At 44.4% G+C, this 12,225-nt stretch overlaps 1 protein-coding gene across 1 annotated transcript; it reads left to right on the forward strand.

Annotated features, from left to right (window-relative positions):
- Positions 1-2,099: 2,099 nt before the first annotated feature.
- Positions 2,100-10,572, forward strand: slitrk1 (SLIT and NTRK like family member 1). The gene has a single exon (XM_084346672.1). It carries the CDS (start codon positions 3,466-3,468, stop codon positions 5,578-5,580), a length of 2,115 nt encoding a protein of 704 aa, XP_084202798.1. The 5' UTR covers positions 2,100-3,465; the 3' UTR covers positions 5,581-10,572.
- The last annotated feature ends 1,653 nt before the right edge of the window (positions 10,573-12,225 follow it).

The raw sequence follows: 12,225 nt of genomic DNA on the forward strand, positions 1-12,225 counted from the left end.
TCACCTTGTCTTAGTTGTTTGCCCGGCGACTTTGTATGCGAGTGACGTACGAGCTCCTCTGGTGCTGCATCACACTAATGCAAGCGGACAGTATCTGCATCACATCATGACGCTGAGCCCCGTGCAATCATTCTTTGGGACGTATGATTGTGACTTACAACTAATACAAGAGTGTAGAAATAATGGTAGTACTAAAAGTCCTGCATTTTAAATTTCACTTGAACACATGTAGAAAATAAGCAGCAAAAATTTACTTAAAGTAGTAAAAGTAAAAGTACTCATCACCCAACAGAAGTGTATTTTACCAAAAACAATAAGGTTTATCAGATGTGATGTTATACATCCTGTCTTTGTACTCTAGTCAGTTGAATATAGGCCAAAAAGGATTTACAAAACATTGCCAGCTGACGCAGCTGGCAATGTTTTCACCTTGGTGAGTCTCTGAGCGTGTCATCTCGGCAGAATGTTGTCCTGGAGACGTTTATTGTAGCTGAAACCAACGCAGACGTCTTCTCTGAGGACAGATTCGTGAAAAGACTCATTCACGAAACCTCAAAGGCGCGTAGTTGAGATCAAAATGAGGGCGAGGACGGTCGTGGCCCCCAGCGAGGGGCCCTCCCACACTTCCCGCCCCTGGCACACTCTCATTTTGATGCGGCCATGACACTTTACAGGTGTAGCTGAGATCAAAATGAAGGCTGCGTTCAAAAATAGGTCTGGTCTGACACATGACTACTGAATACTCAAATAAAAGCACATAGTACTCTTCTCAAATACTACTCAGAGTACTAGTTAGTTTTAAAGCGTTGATGTTTAATGCGTCATCTCAAAACCTGCGTCTGCTGTCAGTTTTCATTGGCCGTTTGTGTTCAGAGAACCTTATCGGCTCCAAAATGTACTCAGTACTCAGGTGTGACTGTGAAAAGTAACTAAGTAGAAGTAGCACGAGTAAAATTAGAATGGAAAAATACAAAATAAAGTACAGGTACCCCTAAAAAATGACTGAATTACAGTCATTTGAGTAGTTGTAATTAGTTACTTCCACCCCTGGTGATAATAATACAGTCATAAATACAGAGTACTCGTGGGTCAGAACGCCAACATGATATTTTGATAACATCTTTAATGTTCGGTGGCACTTTTTTAAATTACTGTCCAGCTGTGAATCACATTTTTGGGCTGGTTCTGGTTCTGAATCTGCAGTAACTAGTAACTAACGCTGTCAAATAAGAGTACAAACTTGTCAGAAGTTTGAACTGGTCAGAATCAGTTAAGAATGTTGGGACTTTTTTAGCGTTTTACTTGTTTATTCTCTAACATTTCTGAATTTCCATTCTAATTTCACATTTCGTTCGACTTTTATTGCCATTTGGAGTCGTGCGGAGCGGCGTGAAATGGACATAAAATGGAAAGAATGCAAATTCTTGGTCTTTCCATTTTATTTCTGAAGAATTCTTATTCTTATCAGAACACTGAGGGGCGGATGCAGGTTCGAAGACGTTTAGACGGACAGCAAGAGAGAGGGAAAAACAGGAAAACAGGCCAACAGGTTGAAGAGCAGCAGCGAATAACCAGCAGACAGACAGACAGACAGACAGACAGACAGACAGGTGTGTGGGTTGGGAGACATCATAAACAGCTGATGGACCATAATGGGAGCTTTACAGCCACATGTAGGTGGTCCTAATGATGTTTGGCTTATTGCAAACACCGCTGATGCCTCTGCTGGAATCCTCCTGACTCGCTTCGATTGGTCTCCTATTGCACTTGTGTTCGATGTGTGTGTGTGTTTGTGTGTGTTATTGTCTCTGCAACAACAACAACAACAGCAGAAGCAAATAAAAACAAAAATGATGTCAGAGCGAGAGGATATTTAACTTTAGCATCCCATTTTTCTGTCCTGCTCTTAATTCCAGCCGAGCACTGCAGATGGAGGAGGAGGAGGAGGAGGAGGAGGGGTGGATAACTACCTCAACTCTCCTGTGCACCCTCCTCCTCCTCCTCTCTCTCTCTCTCTCTCCCTACTTCAGCTGATGTAACACTCTCAAACAATGGGAGTGTGATAAAAAACCGTCAGCGGATAAGAATATGTCCAATAAGTCCGTCTTTTTTCCTTCCTCCTTGCAGTTGTAGATCTATTTTTGCGAGAAAAAAAAAAGATTCATTTTGGGGTTAAAAAAAAAAAAGAAAACACAAGGGGAGGAAGGGAGAAAAAAAAAACGTCACGCACACATGCGCATATAGGGTGCCACACTGACGCATCGTTTGTTGTATAGTCAACTGTTTTTTCGGCCGGACTGAGGCATGCCTGTAGCGGATTATTGTTTTTACCGCATTCAACAGTGTTTTCCAAGCGAAGGGGGCGAAAGTCAAGGCTGGGAGAGCGGAGCCGCGACCGGAGAGGGATCCGCCGAACTAATGCCGCTCATCCTCTCGGAATAGGGGGGGCAATTTGAGCCGATGAACTGAGGTATCACGATCCTAATCTGGTGTGTGGTTTTTTTTTTTCTCTCCCCCTTCTTGGTCACTTTTATGATGGAAGCTCTGCGAGTGGAGAGGAGCCTTCTCCTGCGGTGGCGCAAACCTCGCTTTTGCGCCTCTGGAGGGGAATAAACTCAAAATCCGACGCGACAAAAGTGTTTTTTTGGATTGATTTCCCCCCCTTTCTGCTCTCTCCTCTCAGCATTCCCTCAGTCAGTCGACGGATTTTTTTTTTTCCCCTTTTTTTTTTTGTGTGCCATTACAGCTCAGCAGAGGGTGTCAGATTATTCTTAGAGCACCGCGCTGGGGATGAACACCGTCTCCGCGTCCCTTTCTCCCCTTTTTTTTTTTTGGTTTTGTTTTGCGATTCCCTGCACGGGAGGAAAAAACGGAGCTATAGGCAAGACCTGCCGGAGGATGTGAAAAAATAAAAAAAAAACAACACAAGAGGGGGATGCGGGTGTTTCGCAGCGGTGGGATCGCCTCTGAAGCTCCAGAAGCGCAGGGTGTGAATTCAGCACCAGGGGAGAGGGGGACAGCTCCCGACGCAGCAGCAGCAGCAGCGACACGCAGCGCGGCCGCGCGGAGGAACAACCGCACGGATTTGGCTCATTTTCGCCCGCCAAGGTCAGTGAAACAACACAAGGGAAGAAAAGGCAGAAAGATGTGCTGGACTGTGGCGCCGCTTTTTTCACTCGAGCTCCTGAAGGAGGCTGCGCGGATCCGCTCGATGTGAAAGAGACGTCTATGCGCTCCGTTTTTCTCCCCAAAAGTCTGGACACAAGCGCAGGTTAGACGCAGCATGGATGTGCTCTGAAAAAAGACTGCCTTATCTCCTCCCTAGATCCCCACAATCTTTTTTTTTCTTTTTCTTTTTTTCCCCCTTCCTCCTCTCTCTCTCTCTCTCTTCCTCGCATCGATGTCGACTGAACGCGCAGCTCGCATGTCTTGAAGACCTGGGAATGAATCGCTCACGCTAAAAAAATGCTGCTCTGGATTGTCCTGCTGAATGCGGCTCTTTGTGTTGCCAGTGGAAATGTTACAAGGGACGTTTGTAAGGAGCAGATATGCTCCTGCAACGAGGTCGAGGGGGATCTGCACATAGACTGCGAGAAGCGGAGCTTCACCACGCTGCAGCATCTCACCGGCCCCAGCTCGCAGTTCTATCACCTGCTGTTGCACGGGAACTCGCTGTCCAGGCTCTTCCCCAACGAGTTCGCCAACTTTTACAACGCCGTGAGCCTGCATCTGGAGAACAATGGCTTGCACGACATCGTGCCCGGCGCCTTCCTGGGGCTGCAGCTGGTGAAGAGGCTGCACATCAATAACAATAAGATACGATCGTTCAGGAAGAGTACGTTTCTGGGGTTAGACGACTTGGAATACCTCCAAGCTGATTTCAATCTGCTGAGGGATATTGACCCCGCCGTTTTCAGGGACCTAAATAAACTTGAAGTGTTAATACTTAACGACAACCTCATCAGTGCGCTACCTATAAACGTGTTTCAACATGTGCCCATCACGCATCTCGACCTGCGGGGGAACCGAATCAAAACGTTGCCTTATGAGGGGATCCTTGAGCAAATTCCGGGCATTGCGGAGGTTTTGTTGGAGGACAACCCGTGGGACTGTAACTGCGACCTGGTTTCTCTGAAGGAATGGCTGGAGAACATACCGCATAACGCGCTCATCGGGAGGGTGATATGCGAGGCGCCCACCCGCCTCCAGGGGAGCGACCTGAACGAGACGTCAGAGGCCGATCTGTGCCCGTCGACGAGCGGCGGCGTGGACACCAGCCTGGTCGCCCCTCCCACCCAGGAGGAGATCTCCGAGAGCCGCAGCCCGCGTCCCACGCCTTACAAGCCCCACGGGGACGCCGGTGGGCCCCCGACGCCTGGCGGCCACGGGGCCAAGAGCCGCTCCAAGTCTCGTGAGAACTGGCAGCTGAAAACGAAGCCCACGCCGGTGCTGACAGGTGTGAACGGGGACAGGGAGCAGCAGCAGCTGCACAACGTGACGTGCCCCCAGCCGTGCAACTGCAAGCTGGTCGGCTCCAGACAGGGGCTGGGGGTCAACTGCGAGGGCAAGAAGATCGAGAGCCTGGCCAACCTGAAACCCAAGCCCTTCACCGCGCACGAGCTGAACATGAGAGACAACAACATCCACGCGGTGAAGAAGAACCAGCTGCTGGGCTACTCCAGCCTCAACCTGCTCGATCTGGGCGGGAACAACATCAAGGTGATCGACAACAGCACGTTCCAGAACCAGAGCGAGCTCAGGTGGCTGTACATGGATAAGAACTATCTGGATACGCTGCTGGCGGAGATGTTCGTGGGCCTCGTGAATCTGGAATACCTCAGTTTGGAATACAACGACATCCAGCTGATAGTGGCGGGCGCGTTCGGCCCCATGCCCAACCTGAGGGTGCTGTTCCTCAACAACAACCTGCTCAAGTCTTTACCCGTGGATGCTTTCCTTGGGATTTCTTTATCCAAAATTAGCCTGCATAATAATTATTTCCCCTATCTCCCCGTGGCTGGCGTGTTGGACCAGCTCAACTCAATCATACAGATCGATTTGCACGGGAACCCGTGGGATTGCTCGTGCAACATCGTGCCCTTCAAGCAGTGGACGGAGAAGCTCGGGGCGGACGTGATCGTGAGCGACCTCAAGTGCGAGTCCCCCGAAGAGTTCTGGAAGCGCGACTTCCGCTACGTCCGGAACGACCTCATGTGCCGCAAACTCCAGGACAAAGTCTCCCCCACGCCCCCGGCCAAAAACAGCACCTTCGCGCAGGACTCGGGGACGCGCTCGAACTCGTATCTGGAGCCGAACAGGGTCTCCATATCGGTGCTCGTCCCCGGGCTGCTGCTGGTGTTCGTCACGTCCGCGTTCACCGTCGTGGGGATGCTTGTGTTTATCTTGCGGAATCGCAAGAGGTCAAAGCGGAGGGAGGGGAACTCCTCCGCCTCGGAGATCAATTCCTTACAGACAGTGTGTGACTCGTCTTATTGGCACAGCGGGCCTTATAACGCGGACGGGAGCGCGCACCGGGGCTTCGACTGCAGCACGCACCTCTCCACGACAAATGACGCGTAGAAAAACAGAAAAAAGGGGGGACTCTGGCAGAACCGAACCCCAACCACCCCCCCACCCCCCACACACACCCCACGGACTGGATTACAAACACAAGACAGACTGACGCACACAAGTGACTGCAAAACGAGAATCATCCGCTTTTTCGTTCGTCATGAGGGCGAACTTGTTTCATGTCTTGTTTTGAACCAAGTAAGTCTGCTGCTCCTGCTGCTGCACAGGCCCCCCCGCCCCACACTCTGTAATATATGTATATGCCAAGCCCCCCTTCTGGTTTTAAGAGAAAAAAAAGAGAAAACCCTTCTTCTTCTTCTTCTTCCTCCTCCTCCTCCTCCTCCTCTTCCCTCCCTCCTCCCAGTTCTGCTATTTGCCGCAATCGGACTACGGATCTGCACGAGACAGAAAAAAAAAAAAAAAAAAAAAAGAAGAGGGAGGAAGGAAAAAAGGGGGGAGAGAGAGGAGGGCGTGTGTGTGATAGAGAGAGAGAGAGAGAGAGAGAGGAGCCGGGGAATGGTGCACGAACGCATGAATGTAAATGTAAATACTCTTTGGACCCGATGTATCATAATCTGCATGATGATATTTCGCATGGTTTCAAACACACACACACAGACAACACGCAGCGGCGGCGGCGAAAGGGGAAAAACCATAACCACCATAACCAACAAAGGAAGCGAACCCTTTTCATGTTATATCAATATGACGACAATATATAGATATTAAGAATTATATATGACTATTACAAAAAGTGCCATTTCTCTATTTTTTTGTGAACCTGCGGTTAGGAATTTGTATTTGTTGTTTTCGAAACATGTTTGGAGAAAAGATGATGAAAAAAAACAACAGATCTGGAGAGGGGTGAGGGGGGGTGGTGGAGGTGAAGCTGTCAGTGCATGTTATCTTTCTGTTTGTTCTCATTTTTCTTTTTTCTTTTCAGTTTTTTTGTTTTTTTGATTGTCGATTTAAATATTCGGGGTTATTTATACTAGGTGGTGCAGATCTCAGAAGTTTCCACGGTCTGCGCAGCTCCATCATCTCCTTTATGAATGTACAACTGTGTTTCTTTTATGGTGTGCCAATTGTTGACTTTTCAAGATATTCAGACGTGCAGATGAGCATGACCGATTAACGTCACTCAGATGCTTATTGCTGCAAAGTTAATGTAGCTGAAAATAACAAGTTTCCGTGGTTTTTTTGTGTGTCAATGAATATAGCCTGCTTTTGGGTGAGAGGAGGAAAAACAAACAAAAAAAAAACAAACAAAAACAAAAAAAAAAAAACATCATTGGAATCAAATGTGGGGGGTTTGTAACATCATATTTTTTCAACAAACTGAGCAAAGAAGATTTTCAATTTGAGCTACGTAGGTATAATTCGATCTACTGTATGTAAGCAGCAGCGCAGGTAGACTGAGCTCTAGACTAGAATGCTTTTTTTAAAACGTCAGAAAAAGAAGTATTCCTCCACATACAAAGCTTCTGGCTATGATTCACTTTCATCATATTGTGAGCTTTTGTAAAGCCATCTAATCTTGTCCAAATAAGAGAACTGAAACTCACTGTATTTACTCCGAAATGTGCTTGAACTAGGCTGTTTTGGTGGGGGAGAGGGGGGCTGAATCTTGCTTTTTCTTTCATTGCTACTGAGAGCAGCATGTGGAAGAAAGAGGGAAAGGGACACATGAACTCACACACACATAACGCGGAGGTTATAGATGCCTTTTTTCAAAAATTCAGCATTTTGAACTTCTTCTTCTTTTCAGGGGAAGAGGGTCGCATTGTTTTTTGTTTTTTTTATTTCATTTGTGGGCGCCATGACTGAACACCTGTTCTTGCAGAGCTCAGCTGCTGCTTCTAGCCTCACGTGGATTTGGAAATTAAAAAGAAAACAGCAACAACGGGGAAGGAAAGGCATTAAAGGGGCACCGTGTTGTTTTGGAGAAGAGATCCAAACTCAGAATTTTGATATGTATAATATTCAAGAGGAAATCAGACATGTTTATTATTCCATTACTGAATAAACAAGCTGTTCTCAGAGGAGAATGAGGGGTTGGAGCTAGAAAGGTGGCAGGGTCCGCCAAATATAAACAAGGCAAGGCTGTACGACACTGTGTTGTCCTTTAAGATCAGTTTGTTTATTCAGCAATAAAAAAATACAGAGTTTGTTTATTTAGTTTGTTTTGGCATCTTCTGATCAAAATGTCTTCCCCAAAACTGCATAATGCAGCTTTAAAGGGGCACTACGTAGTTTTGGAGAAGAAATCCAAACTCAGAATTTTAATATTTACAATAACAATGAGGAAATAATACAAACTCTTCTCCACAACTGAATAAACAAGCTGTTCTCAGAGGAAAATAAGGTCTGCAGAACACTGTTTGAAGCTAGAAGGGTGGCAGGGTCCGCCACATATAAACAAAGATAAACAGTATGAACTTGTGTTGTGCTTTAAGGTCAGCTTGTTTATTCAGTCACGAAAACAAAGAGTTTGTTTATTGAGTCTGTTTAGGCACAAAAAACAGTCTCTTCTGGTCAAAATGTCTTCCCCCAAACTACATGATGCCCCTTTAAAACTTCCTGTGTTCCAAAAATTCCTCAATTCTGTAACTTCTCTGCAGTGTCTGCTCTGAAACAGATGCAAGGAATGTGCAATCTGCTTTATTCGTTTTCTTTTCTTTTAATTGTAACGTCAAATTCAGATGCTGATGATCTTTTAAGACGCTGCCAATAGATTTTTCTGCTCTGAGATGCTTAAATTAGTCTAAATATTCAGCTTAATTCGGCAAAAAATCGACCCAAGATGCCATGGCCGTCATGAGAGTGTACAGTTGATGTGAGATGGGCTTACACCCCCGATTTCTCCCCATCACCCTCCTCCCCGCATCGCCTCCCTCCCTCCTTCCCTTCCCTTTACCGCTAGCAGGCCTGCAGTATCTCCCCCAGTATTACAGACTAGCGCTGTCCATGGTGCTGAATCACTTCCCTCCCCTATGCTTTCTTTTCTTTGTCTGCCCTCCCCACCCTCGTGTGAGTGTGTTTGCATGTGTGCGCAGGCATGCACCCCGCACGTGTGTGTGATTGCGTGATGACAAATGAGAGAGACAGAGAGAGAGAGAGAAGTTGCGTGACCTCTTGCATGTATGTGTTTCCCCCCACTCTCACCCGTCTCCCCCGCCCCTCCCTCCCGAATATGTAACCACGCGCAGCTTGACCTTGGGGACTAACATCTCAGCAGATCTGTGACAAACACTCATCATCAAAATCATCATCATCAACACTCCCCTGCATTTTTTTTTTTTTTTTTGTCCAGTCACCTTGCTCTCTCCCCCCCGTTTCCCCACCCCGCTTTTTCCGTCCAATCACAACAACAGTGGGGTGGGGGGGAGGGCGTGGGGGGATTAACTATGTGTCTCTTCTTCTGTGGAGTTATTACTGTGCCACAGCCCACTGATGATTTGTCATAATTTTCAAAAAACGCTGTGTTTCAAAGTTACATTTATATGCTTTGCGATATTTGACCTGCTTCTATTTTGTTAAATAAAGTGTGGTTGAGGTTGAGTAAAAAAAGAACTACTTTTTCGGGAATTTTCATTGGATTTGACTGAGTTGGTGTAATGAGATGTGACAGGTTTACCATATCTTATATACTGAGTGGTTGGTTCAAGTATGCTGCCTTATGTCTATGTGCTTCAATAAGAAAGACATGCTAAAAAAAGGTAAAATAATCCTTATTTTGGTCACACTTTATGGTGACTATCATTAACAAATGGTTAATTAATGATTAATTAAACATTAGTTAATAGTTAATTCACTGTTAACAAACAATGAAATGCTGTATAAACAGTTTATTAAGCCATTGTTAAGGTTTATAAACATAGGTTGCAACAATGTTTATAGATCAATTACACAATATTTATCAACTGTTTACAAAAGTTTATAAACAGTAAACGTTTGGTTAAGAATTGGTTTATTAAGCATTTCAATGTTAGTTAACAGTAAATTAACTGTTAACTAATGTTTAATTAACTATTAATTAACCATTTATTAATAATGGCTATGACAAAGTGTTATTTCAAGTGTGGGTTCTTTCTTTGTATGATATTATCTTTGCTTGATTTCATTATGATTCTTTGATGTTAGTCCTTGGTGCCCCTGGAGAGAAAATGACACATTTAGACTCTTGCTGCAGTGCTGGCTGTATATTACAGCAGGGCTACAGCCAACAGTTATATTAACAATCAATAATTGAATAAATAATCTTATAAGCTGTCTATGAAATGCCAAAATTGTTAAAAGTGCTCATCACCATTTCTCAAAGACTCTTCATTTACTATCAGCAGCAAATGCTTATATTTAAAGCAACACTATGTGACGTTTAAAGTCATTCTGGAGAAAGAAATTTGATTGTTGAGTCTCAGTCCGAGATCATCAAACACTGGTGCTTTGGGTTAATGGTTCCAATTCAACACCAAAGACCTGGTTTGGTATTTGAGTTTGATCTGGGAATGAGACTGACATACCTCACTACGCACCCAATGTTAGCTTGGATCAACTCCAGCGAACAATCCTGCAAAGGATAAGTGGTTGCTGATGATAGATTGATCGATAGAGAGAGAGAGAGACTCAACAGTCAGGTTTCTTTCTGCAGAAAGTTACATAGTGTTGCTTTAAGAAGCTGGCACCAGCAGATGTTTGACATTTTTGCTTAAAAAATGACCAAACCGATTAATCGGACATCATACTGGTCAGCAATTAGTTTTCTTTTGTCACAATATACCAGTATTGACAATAACCATGATATAAAAAATAGAATTTCGTCTTAATAGTATATATACATTATGATATTATCAGTTCATCTTGTTGCCTTTTCACTTTTCCTTAAGTGTAATTGTTCTTTTTGTACACTTTTGTACAGTTATGGTTACAGTCTCTCTGTCCACTTCCTTACACTCGTGCAAACAAGCAACAAAACGCACAGTAAACAAAGTTAAAGATGAATATGAGGTTGTTTTTTATTTTATTTTTTATTTCTACATTCATGTAATTATCGTGAACTTGTCTGACCATTATTATCATGCAGTGATATCTGGTATGGTGACAGCCCTACTCTGTATCATACAATGCCCGACACTACAGCGTGAATGTGAGTGTATTATTGTCTTTCTGGGGTATGTAGGCCCAAAAAATCCAAGATGGCTGATGTCTGAGTTTCTAAGATATTTTACAATAATTCTCGTGGTTGTATCAGAAATTCAGTATGTTCCAAAGAACAGATACTCTATGGGGTTTAACCCTGCTGCTGTTATCCATTATATAAATGTATGGATTCCTATTACATTTGATGGAAAAATGCAAATATCATATGAGTGGTATTCTTTCCATTACACGGGATAATAGATCTTCAAAACATTACACTTTCTCTGAATCCATTAGCGCGAGCGTTGTGTCAGGTGTTCCTGTGCTGTCTTCCTGTGTGACTCAGTGTATAACAGTGGGACCCATTCATTAATGCAATGGATAATAGCTGTTGGTAACACAGCCGAGTGGAGAGGCCTGTTTCGCACGCTGGGCACACAGCACTCCAACACTGTTGTGGCCCAGCAGGCCTGCCGTACTCCGTGTGATAGTCCCCCCGAGGAGCTGGCAGTTGATGCAACACTTCCAGCAGGGATAACATCATCCGCGCACCTCATGCACTCAGCTTTGGTGTAAGTCTCGATGGTCCCGCTTTGGTTAAGGCGGGGGCCATTTAATCCTGAGGGCGCTGAAAGAGTTTGTCTATGTGCTCTGTGTTTGGACGCTGTGATTTCTCTGCTTCGGGGTTACTTCTCTGGGAAAGGGAAGTAGAACTGTGGCTGTTTTGGCTGGTTAGTCATCATTTGGGATTCCCATTACAGCGTGAACACCCACTTCTAACATGATCTCTTGTTTTTGTGCTACCTCAGGCACATCTACATGGTTTATTGTGCTGCATTTTGATTTCGCCACATAAAAGAAAACCTTGTTCTTGAGAGGAAAAAACTTTGTTAGAGGCAGCCGTTGAATGTACGTTTACTCAAGTACTGTACTTCAGTGCAAATTCAAGGTACTTGTACTTGAGTTTTTCCATTTTGTGCAACTTTATACGTGTACTCCACTTAATCTCAGAGATAATATATATTTTGTACTTTTTACACAATTTTTCATACCCTTACAACCCAGTGAAAGGCCATGTATCTCTAAATGTAATGATTTTGAATTTTTTCTGACAAACTAAGGGATGAACGGTTGAGGAAACACTCTTCCTTCTTAAAGGAACAGTTCACCCCAAAATGAAAATTCAGTCATTGTCTACTGACCTCCATGCTGATGGAAAGTCGAGTGAAGTTTCGTTGTCCACAAAACATTTCTGGAACTTCGCAGCAAAACTGCCTTGCAGCATTCTCTGTAACCACTGAAGTAGATGGGGACTTGTTCTAAAATGTAAAAAATCTATTGAAAAACAACATAAAATGGCTCAATAGAGCTCGTCTGACATAATCAAATTCTCCAGAAGCCCAAAGATTCCAAATTGATTTGAAAAGACATTATTTACACTCTTGATGCACCCACTTCAGATGGGGTACATGCTTCAACTTTAAAAAAAGGGTCATCAAAACGATTTTGGATCTC

Source organism: Pagrus pagrus, assembly GCF_965226575.1.
Source record: "Pagrus pagrus genome assembly, chromosome: 24".
Classification (NCBI taxonomy): Eukaryota; Metazoa; Chordata; class Actinopteri; order Spariformes; family Sparidae; genus Pagrus; species Pagrus pagrus.